Genomic DNA, 20,350 nt, shown 5'->3' with positions numbered 1-20,350 from the left:
AAACGATGTCTTAAAACATCGATGTCCCCTTCAACAAAGGAATCACGACTTAAAAATGGGACATTTCGGAGAATTCCGCCATTTCAAATTTTGGACAATTTTCAGCATGCCCAAAGTTTTTATCCGTTTCAACTTATTCAATTGGCAGGAAATTTGAAGATAAATTCTTCCCAAGAAATAACCTATCTAAATACAAGGCTAGCAAAACTCAATTTGAAGCCAAAAACCGTCTCCTTTATCAAACTTACCATCAAGGTTATACCAAGATAAAAACTTTCAGAGAATTCATTATGTAATAAGCACAAGGTAAGCAACTTAACCGGCAAAGATAAACGCTCACATTGTATACAAAAAGACTGAAACTTTAATCGAATAGACAAATGAATCTTACGATTTCGATATTCAAATGACCAAGAAAGAAAATCAGTGGCATCATCAATGTACTGCCAAAGTCATTGTCTCTAGCTGGCAAGCCGAAGGGCTGTTTCTCTATCAGATTGTTGGATTCTATTGAACTGGCATGCAGGCTTCGATAATAAACTATTTTTTTAGCTGGAGATGAGAATGCCAAAAATTAACATACTGTAAAGAATCTTAACGATTCCTTTTGTTTTAAAAAAAGTCCATATCATCTGGTGCATCTAGATCTTTGTAATGAACGGGTTTTCTCGAGTCTCTTGGCATCATCGCGTTCCTAAAACAACAAAGATTTGATGGCATGAGTTTCAAAGATGAACAGCCACAAAGCTAAACGCCGTGATTTGGAAAACATGTTTACAGGCTGGCTTTCTGTAAGTGCAAAAGTCTCACAGATCGCATAAGGGATATTTGATACACTGGAAAACCTAATGAGGTTGCAGATTTCCACTTGCGTTCACAATCGACGGAAAATAAAGGTCGATTTCAAACTCCCGGAGAGTATAACTGGCTTAGCTCGATGATGAGGGAAAATCGGGTAGCCTATCAGATGTTGGTGATCAAATAGGCAGACAGTGTATTAAGATTGTCTTGAATGAACAAAAATGATTGCAAATCTGATACAATGAAATCTAAAATTCATGGTCTTACAAACGCCGACCTTATGAATAAATGAGTAGGATCCCGAGGATCCTCTTAAAAAATGACGTTTCTAAATACAAAATGATGAAAGCAGAAGAAATTTCTCTTTAGGACCCTTTCCATACTGAAAAGTTGTCGTATCTTCATTAAAATAAAGATGATTTTAAAAGCAAGGCGTCACGGCAATGGTACGATTTGTTTCAGTGTCACAGTAAATATCATTGTCAAGAAACATTTTCGTCTACTAGTCCGGGTCCTATTGCCTAGAATACGAATCCCGTTCTCACATTATGCTAATTCTTCCAATTCAAAATAGCCTGACTCAACTTTTATCGTAGAAATTAAAAATCGATGTCTCCAGGTCAAATTCTTAATGACGGCAGCATGACCTCATAGGTATAAGGTGTGACTTCATTCACTATATCTTTCTCCGAAACAGTAAGAGGCAAATCATCTTTTGAAGAACTATCATGCATGAAATTTCTCTTTAGGACCCTTTCCATACTGAAAAGTTGTCGTATCTTCATTAAAATAAAGATGATTTTAAAAGCAAGGCGTCACGGCAATGGTACGATTTGTTTCAGTGTCACAGTAAATATCATTGTCAAGAAACATTTTCGTCTACTAGTCCGGGTCCTATTGCCTAGAATACGAATCCCGTTCTCACATTATGCTAATTCTTCCAATTCAAAATAGCCTGACTCAACTTTTATCGTAGAAATTAAAAATCGATGTCTCCAGGTCAAATTCTTAATGACGACAGCATGACCTCATAGGTATAAGGCGTGACTTCATTCACTATATCTTTCTCCGAAACAGTAAGAGGCAAATTATCTTTTGAAGAACTATCATGCAATCTAAACTGTAAAATTGATATAATATACATAAAGAAGATTTAAAATAAAATAGTTCAATTTTCTTTGGTAATGTGACGTCACAGTGACGTCAGATAGATAAGATAGTAACACAACAATTATGAACTCTGAATGGCAAACAAACTTTAACAATTACAAATTAAGAACAAGAACTCAGCAGTCTCTAGTTTAATCGTCTGTTTCGTCTTCCTCGTCATTGATATTGCATTTCAGTACCTAAATCTGTATTCTCGCAATTAACGCAATGGCACATTTTTGTGCAACATAATCTCTTATATACCAATTCAACTTACAGCCTCATTCTGACAAATTCCTCAAATTCTTTTGGACTAAATCTTTTACCATAGATTCGGATCGAGAGCAAGAATTTTAGTCTACTTGGAAGATTTCATTATGTTATTGCTCACGGATATTGCTTGACCGTGATTGGATATTAGGAGGGAAAGTTTCACCCGGAATGATTTTTGCCGTCAAATCCCTTACAAGTTATCAAACTTCATTTTCCCGTAAAATCTAGAATCGTAAAATCGAATTCAATAAGCAAAAACAATATGAAAATTGTATCCAGCCTAAAATTATGGTGACAAAACCAAATCTGAGCTTATTGAATTCGTACAATGAAGTTTGAAGAAATTTCCAAAACAAGATCTGTATTCTTTGCAACTGTAAGTTGAATTGGTGTATCTTTGCAACCAGATGTGACCAACTCTGATATTTCTTTGGTACTATTGGCTTTAAATTGGCTTTAGCAATGTATGTACCTGTTTCGTTATACTTTTGCCAACCAAACTCCTCAATGTTCGGCAAAGTTTGACTCGCTTGATGGGAATTATTCAATATGTCAACAGCATATTGCTTATGCAGAAGTTCGGAAAACATTAAGAAATCATTAATCTCAGTCTTCTGCCGCCATGTGAAGCAAACACAAGGCTTTATATTCTGCATGCAAACTAAATCTTTATGATTTTCAAGGTGGTTTGATGGTTCAGTTGGGCTTCCTAATAGATAGATCATGATGGTTGGGGTGAATGAGAATTCTATTGTCAGAGTAAAAAAGAGCTTTACGCTTAGAGTGTCATGTGCAATGACTCAGAAGACGATCTTGAGGAACTTTGAAACGTTTAGATGATCCGGTTGTTTTTTCATAGTGTCATTTATCAGTTGGTAATTGAAAGCGCTGCATAGTTCCTTCGGACGACAATAAAAAAATTAGTCTCAACAAAAGATGTATTAAGCTTTTTAGATGTTTATTTAAGTATAAAAATTTTAAGATTACGCAATTTTCTCGTGAAAACGAGGCTTTTGGCCCCCTTAACAGACAATAATTCAATTTTAACCATTTATGCGCAAGAAATATGCTTAATTAACTTTGATACTTTAACTTTTTTCCATTTAAACTGTTTTTTCATTGATCACTTTCATATACGCAAAAACGAGACTTCAAACATGAAAAAGAGGCTGATCACCCCCAAAAGCCCTGTACAACATCGATTTTCGAAATTAGCACCCTCGAATTGACCAAGAGCGCTTGGTTCCCATCAATTTCACCCTCGAGTGATCATTCCCCTATTCTCCGCCTGGTCTATACCGTTATGGAGAGTTCAAAGTTGCTGATGACGTTCTTCATATAAATGTGCCTTTGCCTTCTGGCAGTTATTGCCACTCTATTAAACAGATCTCAATGTTCCTTAACAATCTGATTCTTTTTTTCCTCTGCGGTCTTGATGGCTTTGTTTGCAGGTGTAAACGTCTCTATGGATTCTTGCTGTAAAGGTGCTCAGATACTCTTTTTCGGATTTGGTGAAAGTCTTTCTTCAAGAAACGCCTTGATAAGATCTTAGCCAATCTCTGTCACATTTCAGTAGCCTTTCGCGATGAATTTCAGGAAGAACAACATTTGTTTACAATGTTTTAGAGAACTCCCCCTTCTTTTTCTCCAGAAATGACACCTTCTCATTAAAATATGAAGTTTGAGGACGAGTTAATTCTTTCTGCGGGTAGAATGCTGGTTATCTTCGTGATGTCTTTACTTTTCTGCGCCGCACTTGATGAAATCTCTCTCAGATTATTTTCTAATCTTTTCTATGCTTTAAGATACTTTGATTCACCTTCAATCCATCCACGTTCTTTTGTAAGCCCAAGAAAGCGTGCGAACGACACTCCCCTTGGACTTTGCACTAACTTTTTGTTTCTAATATCAATTTGACATGCATTTCGTGAGTAATGTTTGTGGCTTTGAGCTTGTGTTTTGCATCACATTCTATAATAAGGCTAAAAATGCCAAGAACCAAGGACTCTCTCTATCAATGACAACAACAAAGCACATTTTAAAAACGAGGTCACAAATCTTTAATAGAAGATGTCATTTTCGCGAGGGATGATTAAGCTCCCGGGCATGATTCATTTGTTGAATCATTCATCATATTCATTTGTGTATTTATTCATTTATTTATTAATGTATTCATTCATTCATTCATTCATTCATTCATTCATTCATTCATTCATTCATTCATTCATTCATTCATTCATTCATTCATTCGTTCATTCATTCATTCATTCATTCATTCATTCATTTATTTATTCATTCATTCATTCATTCATTCATTCATTCATTCAGTCATTCAGAGGAATGATTCAGTGAATATTTTCAACATATATTAACTTGTAGGGAAAAAAATCAACACTAGCAGCGGATTTATCAGAAACGTCATGACGTCATCACCATTGAATGGCATAATAAATTGAGACGTCTGATGAGCTAAACATCGATTATGTGCCTCGGCATACATTTTCACCCAATATTGCTTATTGGAGGCCTAATTAATATCAATTTAGGAAGCTTTTGCAAAAAATATATTGTTATGACGTCACCATGACGTCATTAAGAAACGGAAACGGAAATGCATTGGAGACATCGATTTTTGAAAAGAGAAAGTAACTTAACCCGAATTATTCGTCTCTATTGCTCTACACAGATAAGTTTTTTATCGAGCAATTGTCCCGAGACTGTCAATAAATTGTCCGTAATTCATCCCTAAGTTTTGTGGAAAGTACCACGCAGTTTAGGAATGGCCAGTCCTAATGTTAATGGGCATTCAGCGATGACCCTAGTCTATATTTCTAAGTTTCAGATAAATTATCCCTAAACTCGAGAAACGGTACAAGTAGATCAGAAGGGGATTGTAATCTTGTTGCCGAATGCAGATACTAAAAATGATGCAATAGAGAATAGCGGAATCCCAAACTGGATTTGAAACTTCCTCTGCTGAAGAAATTTTTGGAACAAAATAGCTTTTCATTTAGGGGAGCCGAACTTTGGAACAAATTGGGTCAGTTTGGATCAAGTAGAATTTTATATTGGCCTTCCTACCAATGAAATAAAACAAAAGATCCTAGGCTTTATCACATCAATAAAAACCAACATGAAATTAGAATATTTGAGAATTTTTTCTGCAAATTCTAGACTGTTGTGGATGTATTAGACGTGGATGTATTGTGGACCTTTTCTCTTGAAAATCGTTTCTCTTAATCAAACAAAAAATCTGAAATTTATCATTTTAAGACACCTTCCTTACCTATTTTGAAGTAATATAGTAAGACTGCGGTTTTCGAGTACAGAGGAAACCGAACGATCTGATTGGGTATAGCGTTGTCAAGAAAGACAAAAACCAAAAGATTGATCTGGGAATTTTGTTCAATACACTGACATCATTTTTGTTGCAAAATTTTAGCAGATTTTTTGGGCGTCCTTTATTTCTTACAATTCCATAAATAAATGAAATTAATTTCTCCTTAGCCCAGAATCGTTAACCAGTTAATTGACATCTATGCGTGACTAGCTCTCTAGAGATACCCAATACAATTAATATAAGATTTACCTGCTAACTTTAGAGGGGTATGTTCCTCCCCTTCCGTAGACGTCAGGGCCACCAGCAAAGTTTCCTCCATAATTAGGCGGTGTTAAGGGAACACGTGGGCCTAAAAAAGCAAATAACCCGAGGATGAAAAATATACAAAACCAATTGCTACTTTATATTGTCGGATAAGGTGGGCCGGAAAGACGAAAAATTTTACGTATTTGTTTCGAAAAACTCTAAAAATAAAAACAGAGTTGATAAACCTTGGACGGATGAGCTTCGTTTCTTTTGCAAAGCCCGTGGCAAAAAAAGCCGTGACAAAAAAGTCCGTTGCAAGAAAAGCCGTGGTAAGAAAGGCCGTTGCAAGGAAGGCCGTTGCAAGGAAGGCCGTTGCAAGAAAAGCCGTGGCAGGAAGGGCCGTGGCGAGAAAGGTCATTGCAAGAAAAGCCGTGGCAGGAAGGGCCGTTGCAAGAAAGGCCGTGGCAGGAAGGGCCGTGGCGAGAAAGGCCGTTGCAAACAAAGTTTCAATTGAAAATTATGGAATGCAGAAGAAGCAGAATATTTTAAAGTTTCTTTTGTTCAAGAAGCTATGTAAAGAATCAATAGGCTCTGGGATGTTTATTTTGCGGTTTGGCTGAGCAAGTATAAACTCCATACACCTGTTCGGGCTTCAATTCATTTGCTCGGATACGGATTTAAACACTGGATGGTAAACATTGATGCAAAAGGGTGTTCAAATTGATTGTATGTTGCTATAGTGAGATTTGAGATGTGTCTAATGTAATAAGACCCCCAAACAATTTTATCTTTCCTAGGACGGGGGTTAAAACAATTACAATATACAGAAAAGATGATTTTATGTTGGCAAAACGAGATTTCAGACTCTTATCTTGATGCGACGAGATTGTCTGCATGAAAGAATGCCGTGGAATAGTTAACAAGGATAATGCCTCCTTGCTTTGCAGTTTGTAGAGAGCTGCAAGCTTATTTATCGAGATGCATGTAATACATAATCCTATCGCTAGCCAGAGTGAAATTGAATGGTGGAAAATGTTTCCTTTTGGCTGCAGTGACTGTCCACAAACCAGTACAGAACCAACCCTGTCATCTCCTTACAAATGATAGTTGCAACTTGTTATTGAAAATAGCTAGAATTAGAGAAGCACACACATTACCATCCAAAGACGTGAGGGTTGATGTGATGATGCAAGGATGCGACCATGCAAGGACGTTCCAATACATGGATGTGACCATGCAGAGACGTGATGATGCAAGGGTGCGACCATGCAAGGACGTGCCAATACATGGATGCGACCATGCAGAGACGTGATGATGCAAGGGTGCGACCATGCAAGGACGTGCCAATACATGGATGCGACCATGCAAGGATGTGAGGGTTGATGTGATGATGCAAGGGTGCGACCATGCAAGGACGTGCCAATACATGGATGCGACCATGCAGAGACGTGATGATGCAAGGGTGCGACCATGCAAGGACTTTACCACGCAAGGGAATTTGGTACTAACAACCGCAATGTGAGGGCATTCCGGAAAAAAATATGGGTGATATCTTTGATGGTTTGCTACAATATGATTGGTACCATTGACAAGTAAATTTTACAGGAAAAACTCTCATTTCAGCTTTGATGACCCAATAACCAATCAAAAGCTCAATAACTAGATTAGTTACTGCACTTACCCCCATACATCATGACAGGTCCTCGAGGATTCCATCCCAACTGGTGCCCAGTCGATTGCTGGTAACTACTTTGACCGGACTGCGCGCCTCCACCTTGTCTACTTGGACTTGACTCTGGGATGTGTGGTCTTTTTGGATCAGCTAGGTAGTTATTGAAGAATTCCACCTGAAATGGCAAATCGCATTATTTCATGCAACAAGATGTTAACGAAGTATTTTGATCCAAGCAAAGAAAATAAAAAATCTGCGCCATCATTCACCAGAAGAAACACAGTTAGATGTTGTTTGATAAAGTTGGGATGCTTTGGACCCTCTTTCCAACAAAATCATGCTCGCGGAAGCGCAGTAAGGTAAAGCCCGCCACTCTTCAATTTGTTATGTTCTGGTCAGGAAGTTGCAAATGCAGTTTACGAAAAATGGGAACTAACATCAAGAAAAAAGAGGCTTTATGAATCGATTTAGCTTAGGTCCAACGAAGATGAGAATAAAGACTGCTATTATGATATTTTAGATGAAAACTCTAAACGCGATGGAGGAGAATTTGAAAGGAGACTCCTCTTTATCAATATGTTGGCCTTGTCATGCTCAACTCAGTTTGCTAGGGGCGCTGACTACAGATCCAAGAGTCTGTGGTTCGAGTCCCTGGCATGACCAAACTTTCAACCAGAATGAGGATAGTCGCCAGCTATCTGTAATTCCATGAGTAGGAATCACGAGGTGTGGTCACATCGAGAGGAAGGACCAGGACACTGCCCGATCAGCATAAGCTTTTCGGTGTCCTAAAAACTACCTCTGGATGCTAGGTAGAAACAAATACAAATACTATCTTCTTTGCTATCATCTAGAATTCCAAAGAGACTTAAAGACACTGATGTTGTCCGTCGTTTGCTTGCTATTAAGTCGCCACGTTCGGTTTCCAACAGAAGCTGGAGTGAATGACGTAAACCCGTGGTTGTTATTATTGATAATTTGATAAATGTTGGATGAATTGTTGCGCTGATTTGACCACTTCTAGGGCCAACAATGCCCAACAAGACGCCCAAAAATGCTAGGATTTCTCAGACTGAGTGTTCAATAGTTTGTTCAATATGTGTTTATTAATTAGAAAATAAAAAGAAACTAATACATTTCGAAAAGAGTGATAAAAAATTTTTGAAGAATTCCAAAATGTAGATTTTTACGAAGATTGAAACACATTCCAAAAACTAATACATTCTAAATTCCACAAACAATCAACCACCCCCCAATAGCCACAGACTGAGCAACAGACCAGGTGTGATCAAGACCATATATGATGATGATGTGATAGTTGATAACAGTTTTTTATTATATGTTGTGGCCTTTCAATTTGATTATTTAAAATATTTAAAGATCTGGTAATGTATCAGAGAAATATACCAACGTATTGTCACCTGCATAGTTAAGACTTTTTTAACAAACAGAAGAAGGTCGTTTATTTAGAAATTAAAAAGAATCGAGCCCTAATATAGACCCTTGGGGAACACCAGCAACTATATTTTGAAAGGTGTTGCACGTATTATTCATTGTAACATTTTGCTGACGTCCCTTAAGGTAGAATTAGATCAGGCCAAAAATTTTACGCCAAAACCATATGTAGAAAGCTTTGCAATTAACAAATAGTGGAGTATACAGTCAAACGCTTTGGACAAGTCTATCAAAACTGCACCCGCAATATAGTCGTAATCCAGTTCAGAACAATACTCTTCGATTAGTCTTATCAAAACATGAATAATTGCCAAAGTAGCGTCAGGTTCCTGTTTAGCAGCAAAATTTCCTTGAATGCAAAGCACTATTTATGCCCTGCACGGGTAATAAGAGCCCCCAATAAACAATTTTCCCTCAATCAGTATTAGCTTGACTCAAATTGTCATGACAATCCAATGAAAATGATAAAAAAAGCCCATTAAAAAAATTAAGAGACAAAATTCTCGGGGTGGCAATAGGCTGGTATTCTTTTGCTACAAGGGTGGCATTGCCACCCAATGCCACCCCTTGGCTACTGGCCTGATTGAAAATCGTAAATATCACTCATAATGGAGACTAGATGACCTTGTGTCCTTCACCATAATGAGTGGCATGTGTTTAGGTAGCTTCAGTTGTAGTTCAAAATTTTAAATAGCAACAAAAAAGGTTGGCATATAGCAGCTCAATTCGCTGCGGACAGCAGTAGATTTCCTCACATTTACAGCTGCGGACTATTTGCATTAAGCTGATCTGATGGTTGACTTTTTCCATGTTGGTGGTCAGAATTATCCGGGATTTTCACTGTACTCCTGTCTAGTCAACTTTCAGAAGTTGGTAGGCTAAAGCAATGCTCGGCCTAGTCCTTTGGCACAAAAAAAGGATGGGATAATATGGCTTATAATTTTAAACTCAGCGGGGTTTCTTTATTAGAACCGCCGCTGAACACAGCAACAAGCCAAAACAAAAATAGCTGTCCAATTTAATGGACAGGTGTAGGCCACGAGTAAGTGCGCCATTCAAGCAAAAATCATGATTCTGTGAGCATCAGGCCAAAAAGGTTCGGGTAATAGAAAAGCCACAGTTCAAAACCATAGTCGTCGAGCTTTGGTGAAGAATCCAGAGTAAACGTATACGTATAAACATTAACCGCACACATCATTGATAAATGCTAACCGGACTTAAAGTTACATGTGAACCGGACCAATAGCTTAAGTGGAAAATACACATCTCCAGGCGGACCATGAAAGGACTATTAGAGAAACACATAGACGTATTGTTACCTGCATAGCTGAGACTGCTGCTTTCTTAACAAACAGAAGAAGGTCGTTTATGCAAAAATTAAAAAGAATCGAGCCCTGATATAGACCCTTGGGGAACACCAGAAACTATATTTCGAAAATCAGTATTAGCTTGACTCAAATTGTCATGACAATCTAATGAAAATGATGAAAAAGCTCATTAAAAAGATTAAGAGACAAAATTTTCGGGGTGGCAATAGGCTGGTATTCTTTTGCTACAGGGGTGGCATTGCCACCCAATGCCACCCCTTGGCTACGGGCCTGATTGAAAATCGTAAATATTACTCATAATGGAGACTAGATGACCTTGTGTCCTTCACCATAATGAGTGGCATGTGTTTAGGTAGCTTCAGTTGTAGTTCAAAATTTTAAATAGCAGCAAAAAGGTTGGCATATAGCAGCTCAATTTGCTGCGGACAGCAGTAGATTTCCTCACATTTACAGCTGCGGACTATTTGCATTAAGCTGGTCTGATGGTTGACTTTTTCCATGTTGGTGGTCAGAATTATCAAGGATTTTCACTGTACTCCTGTCTAGTCAACTTTCAGAAGTTGGTAGGCTAAAGCAATGCTCGGCCTAGTACTTTGGCACAAAAAAAGGATGGGATAATATGGCTTATAATTTTAAACTCAGCGGGGTTTCTTTATTAGAACCGCCGCTGAACACAGCAACAAGCCAAAACAAAAATAGATGTCCAATTTAATGGACAGGTGTAGGCCACGAGTAAGTGCGCCATTCAAGCAAAAGTCATGATTCTGTGAGCATCAGGCCAAAAAGGTTCGGGTAATAGAAAAGCCACAGTTCAAAGCCATAGGTCGACGTTTTGTGAAGAATCCAGAGTAAACGTATACGTATAAACATTAACCGCACACATCATTGATAAATGCTAACCGGACTTAAAGTTACATGTGAACCGGACCAATAGCTTAAGTGGAAAATACACATCTCCAGGCGGACCATGAAAGGACTATTAGAGAAACACATAGACGTATTGTTACCTGCATAGCTGAGACTGCTGCTTTCTTAACAAACAGAAGAAGGTCGTTTATGTAAAAATTAAAAAGAATCGAGCCCTAATATAGACCCTTGGGGAACACCAGAAACTATATTTTGAAAGGTGCTGCACGTATTATTCATTGTAACATTTTGCTGACGTCCTTTAAGGTAGAATTAGATCCGCGCTAAAGAGCTTTCACCAAAACCATATGTAGAGAGCTTTGCAATTAGCAGATCGTGAGGTAAACAACAAAACACTTTGGATCAGTCTATCAAAACTGCACCCACAATATAGTCGTAATCCAGTTCAGATCAATACTCTTCAGTTAGTCTTATCAAAACATGTTGTGTGTTATATAATTTTCTATAATCTGAAAATAAAATAGAAAGGGACCTATCAAGGTGCGACTTAAACCCTCTTTTTATCAATTTCTCAAATATTTTTGGGAATGCATTCAGTACACTAACAGGGCTAAAGTTTCTTTCCTCAGTTACACATGAGTCCCCCTTATCAAGTGGGCATGTAGCAGCTCGCTTTGCTGCGGACCACACCTGTAAATTTCCTGACATTTTCAGCTGCGGACTTTTTACAGACAGCTGATTTGTTGGTGGATCTATTCTGTGTAGCCTGCGTGCAAACTTTACTTTCCGCTGCGAAGGAGAGCCAGGACGGAACTTGTAAAGTCTGCGAATTAGCGCCCGTTACTAAATTCTGAGAGGAAATGCTCTCCTGCAAAGAGGAGTTCAATCTTGCGCAATAAGTTGACCCCGCAAACATGAAGCATCACGGATAATATCCAAAAGCAGAAATTTTTTGTGCCTTGATTTTCAATTTTTGGTTCCATTTTCGAAACCCCTTTACAGAAACTGCGTCGATGTATTGAAGAAAAGGAAAAAAATTGAAAGAAGGCCTAGTTGAAGTGAATGAGAATTTCTATCAAAGTACAGGAAAGTTGCAGGTGCAATCGGCCTTGGGTTGGAAGACCTTCCTGGCTAAAGGCGACCATCAATGATTTGAAGGACATTGCTGTTGAGGAACAAGATAAGACATCTCCGTCATTCAAGGAGGATCGTTCGAATCCAAACATTTGTTCCCCTCCACGTGATGCTGACAAACGTTCTATAAAAAATTTCCAATCTCGTGATCATGACCAGTGTAAAAGCAAAGTTGAGCCCTCAGTTGTTATATCCGTTAACAGGGCCTGAGGAAGCAAAGTCGAGCCCTCAGTTGTTATATCCGTTGACTGGGCCTGAGCAATGAAAATAAGGCCGTTGTTTTTTCTATTTCCAGAACGATGGTGTAGTTTTGTATCTTGCGGATTTATCAGCACGCGATCATTGTGCTTGAATTTGATTGGGTCCTTAGAATCTCAAACCAGATACTGATTGGCTAAAAGATAATACTTAGACAAATACGAGATTTATTGCGCAAGGTCTCAGAACTCAAAAGTGGCTGCTAATTCGCAAACTTTACAAGTTCCGTATTGGCTCTCCTTCGCAACGGTAATTAAAGTCTGGATGCAGGCAATATTCTGTGTTGATTGGCGGAAATATCTGGTATTTTCAGTGTACTCCTGTGTCTACTTAACTTGCAGGCGCCGGTAGGCTATAGCATATCCTGGGTACCAGAGCCTCAAGGACCTGGGGATAAAGTATTGTAGGAGGCTGTGGTGGCTGGTAGCTCCAATCCTCGCTCAAAAAAAATTTCTGAGACTAAATAATAGAGACTCTGACACACAGGGTAACTCTATGACAATAGCAATACTCAGCCTAGCCCTATGACATAAAAATAAGATTGGGGTAAAATGGTATATAATAGGTTAAGTTGAAAATACACACCTCCAGTCGGACCGCCTCAAGCTTATCGCCATGTTTGTTGTGTATATGTTTCACAACAAAGTCTTTTGCCCTGAACTTTTTCCCACTTAATGGACACAGCCATTTCTCTTTCGCTAGCTCTTGCGTATTTGCACTGATGAAATTCTCAACTTCCTTGTGAACAGTTAAGGAAAATTTGCAAAACCAATCTAAAATATTGGTCCGATAATAAAAATGTTTATCATCGTTCTACGATTCAAAAATTTATAAAGAAACGTGCTTTGGTAATTATAATGTGCTTTGGTAATTATAAGGTTCAAATAGATGCAGTTTGGTTTTTGCATACGTAGGTATGGCATATAAGAAGGAATGACCTGGTCGTGTTTCCAACTGATTCGACATAGGGGACAACAAGAAATTAGAACGAAAAAAATTTTACTTTGCAAAGAAAAATGCTGTCGTGGAAATGCGGCGTCATTTTATGAAAACAAAAGGCTCGCCCCCAATATTTGACGAAGTGTCCGCCCCTTACTTAAAGGCAGATGGACGGGACAATTATGCAATGCAAACTTCCTTCATGTCAGTTACGGAAAGGTATTTTAAATCAAACCTTCATGGCTGTACAGTCATCATAATCTCATGACAACGACTGTCTATTGTATTTCTTAAAGCTGAAGAACATTTGAATCCTAAACTGTGAACTGCTTTTTAATTTCCAACTGAACACTGTCTATTTTAATTGAAAAAAGAGGCTATCCGATACAAAGTTTAATAGCATTTCAATAACAATAAGCAGTGCAACTGCTTATATTCCTTTTATAAGCAAATATATCAAGCTTGTTTTCTTACTTGAAAGAGCTCTTTCTTCAAGAATTCTCTATGTACGAGGTCTATTTGCTATTTTAGTGCATTATGTATTGACTTAGTTGTTGTTGGTTGTATGCAATGAAATATAATGAAAATGAATGTAAAGTGAGTAAAATGTAGTAAATAAATGAAAGGATATTCTTTCGAGTTTTTCTTTCCAAGCTTCTGAATTTCCTCATCGTTTAGACGTTCTTCTACACTTTCCAAAAAATGGCCTAATTTTTGTTCCACGCTCGCTTTCCATTCTGCCACTACAAAGAATAGAAACATCTACACAGTTAAAACAAAAACATTCGGTGCAAAAATACACCAGCAAAGATTTCGCAAGAAACTAGTGAAATGTTCGTTTCACCGTAAATCTTCGAATAAGCGCCCGGGCGTTTAGTTAATTTTTGAGCATCTAAAGAAGCGTTTATTCGAGCGGGGCGTTTATGTGATTATTGTAGATGTCGAAGCAATTCAAGCAAAGCCGAAAAAGCAAAAGAGGGAATTCGAAAATTAAAAAAAAAGATTGTCGAAATAAATATACTTGAGAGTGTGTTTAAAACGTTTCCTTGCTATGAAAAAATGAAAATAAAGACTAACAAGAATGAAAACTAATACGAATCTTGTTTTCATTCTTGTATTTATATTTTCCTTCCCGTTCCTTGACTTTAACTTCAGAAAACGTTTTCTTGTAAGAATCTGAAAAAACCACGGTACTAGCGCTATATCAAATAAAAGAGAAGAATACCTTCAGAATTAGTTGCTTTTTCAGGCAAATCTCCTCGAACGTGAAGAATGCCACATCGATTTGGCATTTCATCTTCGTATGGGTAATCTGTCCCGTTATAATAATCAACCGAATGGACAACTCGCAAATACATCAGCAGCTTGTCAAGTGTCTGCAAAATAATTATTTAAATGTCACAAGGATCCAAAGAAAAATATAGTCATTAATGGTTAGGGAAAAATTATCTACATATCGTAGCATCCAGTACGCTTAATGGAAGGGGTTTAATTGATAAAAATTGCAAGATAAAGTAAACAATCCAAAATTTTCTTCATTATTATTAGACAAATAATAAACTGTACGATATTTTTTGACACGAACGACAGCTTCGACCTAGAAACCTTTACAGCAGCTCTGGTAACAACCTAAATTTTGGCCTGAAAAGGTTCTTATGTGGAGGAGGCCTAAATTTGAAATTTTGGCCTAACAGGTTCTTCAAATCCAGGTTCTTATACGCGGGTTTTTACTGTAGCGGAATGTCTTGATTCTGTTCCTAAGGCACCTGACTACTCTTTTGTGTTTAATGAGTCGATTGACTTCACCTAAGAAGTTTACTTTCAAAGAATGAAATGTGCATACACAAGATACCCTAAATACCAAAAAACCAATCATCATCAATTATAAAAATGCTCTCTTGAGCTCAAGGTCAACCGAACAAAACAAGATATAAATGGTCAGAGCCTGAGTGCAAGGTTTAATTCTTGCAGAGAATCCTTTAAGCTGGGTAGGGTATGCCTCCTCTAGTGCAATTGGAAAGTAACACCGGGGACTGGATTTTGGACAATCAATTATGCATACCCTTGGTAAATTTACGATTAATTAAAAAGCCAAATTTTGAGTACTGTGGTACGTGCAGCAGACCAAAAGGCCACAAAATGTCAAACGGCTCGAATTCAACACTTGGAGTCGAAACCTTCGCCAAAGGCAGTTACAGTCGTAGAATTACACCATTCACGGTTGCGGTATATACTCGGTTGGAAAACACAACGATATCATCTTCACGTTGTAAAAGCATGTCATTTATCACTTCGTAAATGCATGATTATTTTTAATAGAGCGAATGCAATTCAGTTTTTGGATGATGATTGGGGGAGGGGGTAGAACGTTGCCGCTTTCGGGGGGCTTTCGGGCGTAGGGGTTAAAGGGAAAGTTGCCTGCCTGCTATCAAGACGGACATTCAATAGGCAAACCAAAGATTTCTCCTTCCCTAATTTAAACTGCAGCTCATGTTGTTTAAGCTTTCTTTCGGTTATGGCTTTTTATAGATTTATCCTTGACAAAAATATCAACGGCAACGAAATAGAGTGGCTCGATGATAAAATTTTAAAAAATTACACAAATAGTGAAAGTAGACCATAGAACACGAAAGACATCATAAAAAATCATAAACATGAAAAAGAAAGTTGATTCCATTACAAACTAGCTAAGGTGAAGCCACATGATCACCGACTCGATTCCTAATCAAATTCGTTCGAAAATCTGTGAACCAAGATAAAACACAAGTTACCCATAGGTTAACTTGGTGTTTTCTTTTCACGACGAAGCCGATTTGCAACAGTTTTGGCTCATTTAAACAATTAGAGTTATTCCATGGTGTGTTTCAGATTCTATGTAACAACTTTATTTTTATGGCGCCATCGTGTATTGTCCATTCGGAGTTTCTACATTGGATTTCCAGCAAAATTCATATGGTACGGAAAAGGGCACCGATAAAAACCTCTTCTGATTCTGCAGAACATTTTTCAGAGGGGTAAACTGTGACTGTTGGGCATTACTTTCGTCTTTAAATCTGTAGAGAGGCTTTGTCGAAACGCCTGCTTTCCCTGACAGGCCTAAAACCTACCTCTATTCGTTTTGAAGTGTGACATCAAAAAAATTTCATTTTTTTTAACTTTTTACTTTTGACAATCTAACCTAATACAAGAACATGAAATAACATGAAATAAAGAAAAACAGTTGATTATGTTAATAATTAGGTGAGATGTGGCAAATAAAAGATGTGAAATTTCTTAACGGGTTACTGTTATTCTGTTGGATGGGAAAAGAGAATGTGCTTCCAGCCATACGTTAGCCAATTTGTAACACATTAAGCAAATTTAAAGGCATTCCTTGGTGCCCTTTCACGTTATTTGATCAAAATTAAAAAAATTCTAAAAATAGGTTTTTGTGACGTCAGCACTTTAGAACTCTCTTTAAAACAATTTAGTCTAAAGTAATTAACATATCCAGCTAGAACGCAATACAAAGACAAGATAAGCGCTTGAAACTGCATGCAACGCAGAAACCATAACACTGGTTGTTACCTTTATCAGTTGCTCATCGCAGGCAAAGTCAAGATCTTCTTGCTTTAGATCTCCACCGTCCTTTGCATCAGCAGACACATGATCAACAGCTTCAAGCTCTTTAACTACCTCTGGAAGCTCTGTTAGCAGCGGATTTTCGACTGGTAATGGTCGATCTACGGTTTTGGACTTTCGCGCGTCAACTTCCCCTGGCTCCGCACTGTGCTCTTTACCTTCGCCATTTTCCTCCTTTTCTTGCTCCTTGAAATAATTGCATAACACAATGGTTCATATGTAGAATAACTACCAAAGGCATTGGAACATAACCATAAACAACAAGAAATGGTGCTAGGTACAGGCATTTTTAAAATATGGTGACTCAGCCTCATTTTTAATACCATATAAGCTTCGTCATCTTATATCACGTTACCTTCATTATATTATACTATGGTAATTTAGTTATTTCACATAATGTTGGTTTTGTTGTTTTATATACTTTGCATAATGTTAGCTTCGTTATTTTAGGCAATGTTTTCGTTATTTTGCACATTGCTGGCTTAGTTATTTTGCACATTGCTGGTTTCGTTATTTTGCACACAGCTGGCTTCGTTATTTTGCAAATTGCTGGCTTCGTTATTTTGCACATTCCTGGCTTCGTTATTTTGCACATTGCTGGCTTCGTTATTTTGCAAATTGCTGGCTCCGTTATTTTGCACATTGCTGGCTTCGTTATTTTGCACATTGCTGGCTTCGTTATTTTGCACAGTGCTGGCTTCGTTATTTTGCAAAGTGCTGGCTTCGTTATTTTGCACATTGCTGGCTTCGTTATTTTGCACATTGCTGGCTTCGTTATTTTGTACAGTGCTGGCTTCGTTATTTTGCACATTGCTGGCTTCGTTATTTTGCACAGTGCTGGCTTCGTTATTTTGCAAAGTGCTGGCTTCGTTATTTTGCACATTGCTGGCTTCGTAGTTTTGCACATTGCTGGCTTCGTTATTTTGTACAGTGCTGGCTTCGTAGTTTTGCAAAGTGCTGGCTTCGTTATTTTGCACAGTGCTGGCTTCGTTATTTTGCACATTGCTGGCTTCGTTATTTTGCACAGTGATGGCTTCGTTATCTTGCACAGTGCTGGCTTCGTTATTTTGCACATTGCTGGCTTCGTTATTCTGCACATTGCTGGCTTCGTTATTTTGCAAAGTGCTGGCTTCGTTATTTTGCACAGTGCTGGATTCGTTATTTTGCACATTGCTGGCTTCGTTATTTTGCACAGTGCATCTAATTTTAGCTTCATTACTTGATGATGACATCAATACATTAATTTATAAAAAGTTAGCTTCGTTATCCTAACAAGATGTTTTTAAGAATCTTCTAGTAGCATTGAAAAGGCTTGCTTAGATTGTTTGAATTGCAATTCAAACAAAAGACGGATAAGGTGAAGGTATTGTAAGAATTGTGTGACAAATGGTGGATACTTAACATGCCTCAATGACGTAATTACAATTCTTTTTTATACATAAAGTTCTTACCACATATATTTCATACAATTATTAAAATCCAATATCCTTCTACAAATTTTATTCTAAATTACTTTACAAATTGTTCTTACTTTGTAAATTGAATGATTTAATTAGTTATCATTTAGTCCGACTGTAAAGAAATTGATAATAACAATAACATTCAATTAAGTAATGATCGAGGACTTACTTCAATATCCATTGAGCTCTGGTCCTTTTCTTCGTCATCTGCATCTTTCGAATATAATGCAATCTTTTCATCTAATGCTTTAATCAATTTTGTTGAGAAATATATATCAAAGCGAACGACTTTATTGCAAAGAGTGATGCCTGATATCGGGCGAATTCGTTTCAGCAAGTCTCGATTCACAACAGGTATGAGTTCACAGTCTTTGATCTGAAAGAAGAAGTATGCACAGTTTTGGCAAATGAAGCAATCATTTTGCATTGATGAAGCTGGGTGTTTGAGGCAAAATTAGACAAGGTTGATCAAGTTAGTACCAATGAGAGGTAAGGGAAATTTTCAATTTGTCCCCAAAAACTTGAAAATAAGGAAATGAATTTAAAGATGTTTTTTTCTACAATGAAGCCAATACAATTTCATTTAGCTTCTCTTTGAAGCAATTGAAATTAGGATGTACTCAAGTCGTCTTTTGTCTCTAGCAACAATCTGTTCTGTCACAGACAGCAATAACATCAGGTATAAGACTTGATTTTGCGTTGTACCTTATTGAAAATTTTGTTGCAATAGCAATCAGGGGTATATTGCTATGAGAAGAGCAATCCCTTGTAAAATTTCTACTTATGAACATCGCGCACACAAATAGTGATGGAATCAGGAGACAACGCCGAAGTTTATCAAAAGCGAAAGAAATAGCTTGTATTCATGTCAATAGAGTGATAGGGAGGGAGGGAATTGTGTCAAAAATATAAATATATACAACAGAAATGTCAACTAGGTCGAGGTTTCCTGTCATAAGAAAAATACTAAAACTCACCCTAATATTACTGAGGTTCCAGCAAATGTCTTTAATATTTATACTGTTTTCGAAAGTTACCCATCCACGGCGACAGAAGCTAAGTATCAAAGGAGCAGAAATCAGAAGCAGAAAGATAGAGCTTTACCGCATGCAGGATAGAGCATACCAGCCAAAGAATTTTATATTTAATCAATAATGTGCTTGCACAGCACCTAAATCCCGTTCTAGAATAAAGCAATCTTCAATCAATAAAGCTTATTGGCAGTAGTAGCCGTAATCTTAAAAGTAAATTTTTCAGCTAGAGTAGAGAAAATACGCGAAAAGATATCAACAACAAGTCCCAGTGATTACCATGATAGTTTTGGATGACGTAACACCACAACTAATTCTATTGTTAAATAATACTGTAGTCGCAAGGACATAAAGAGAATTTATAGTTGTATTTTTTATTTTCTACAATTGCGTCACGAATAAACACCCCCCTTTTTTAATTTTTAGAAGAAAAATCAAAGCATGAAATCATTATTCCTGATACACGGTTTATTTTTTTTCGAGCCACGAGTATTAAGAATCTGCAAGGAATACTCAACGAAGCTCTTCGTAATGTACGGTAGCCCATCGACGAAAAGAAGAATTAAAACATAATTTAGAACTGAATATTTTAATTATACAATTCTGAATATATTTTGGTTCCTATTTAAAGACACTCGTGTCTCTATCATATTCCTTTTGTTTTCAGTTTAAAGAGACAAGCTACCTATTCACCCCGTTTATTAGTATTTTGGAAATTTTCCATCTACCCCTGTTTACTGGAAATTGGGAATTTCCACCCACCCCGTTTATTCCAG

General features: G+C 37.4%; 1 protein-coding gene across 2 annotated transcripts in view; it reads right to left on the bottom strand.

Moving 5' to 3' along the window:
* Positions 1-274: 274 nt before the first annotated feature.
* Positions 275-20,350, bottom strand: part of LOC135689883 (serrate RNA effector molecule homolog) — a 33,596-nt gene continuing 13,520 nt past the window's right edge. For both annotated transcript variants that reach the window (XM_089116206.1, XM_089116207.1), the window contains 9 exons: positions 19,521-19,599; positions 18,713-18,919; positions 17,030-17,269; positions 14,688-14,838; positions 14,095-14,205; positions 13,109-13,263; positions 7,491-7,656; positions 5,813-5,912; positions 275-694 (listed from right to left, as the gene is read on the bottom strand). In XM_089116206.1, coding sequence (XP_088972332.1) covers positions 613-694; positions 5,813-5,912; positions 7,491-7,656; positions 13,109-13,263; positions 14,095-14,205; positions 14,688-14,838; positions 17,030-17,269; positions 18,713-18,919; positions 19,521-19,599 — 1,291 coding nt within the window. In that variant the 3' untranslated portion in view covers positions 275-612. The remainder of the gene's footprint in view (positions 695-5,812; positions 5,913-7,490; positions 7,657-13,108; positions 13,264-14,094; positions 14,206-14,687; positions 14,839-17,029; positions 17,270-18,712; positions 18,920-19,520; positions 19,600-20,350) is intronic.

The sequence above is a fragment of the Rhopilema esculentum genome, chromosome 5 (genome assembly GCF_057945365.1).
Source record: "Rhopilema esculentum isolate cy_ngs chromosome 5, ASM5794536v1, whole genome shotgun sequence".
Lineage (NCBI taxonomy): Eukaryota > Metazoa > Cnidaria > Scyphozoa > Rhizostomeae > Rhizostomatidae > Rhopilema > Rhopilema esculentum.
Note: the sequence above shows the minus strand (reverse complement) of the source record. Positions and strands in the feature narration are given on the sequence as shown.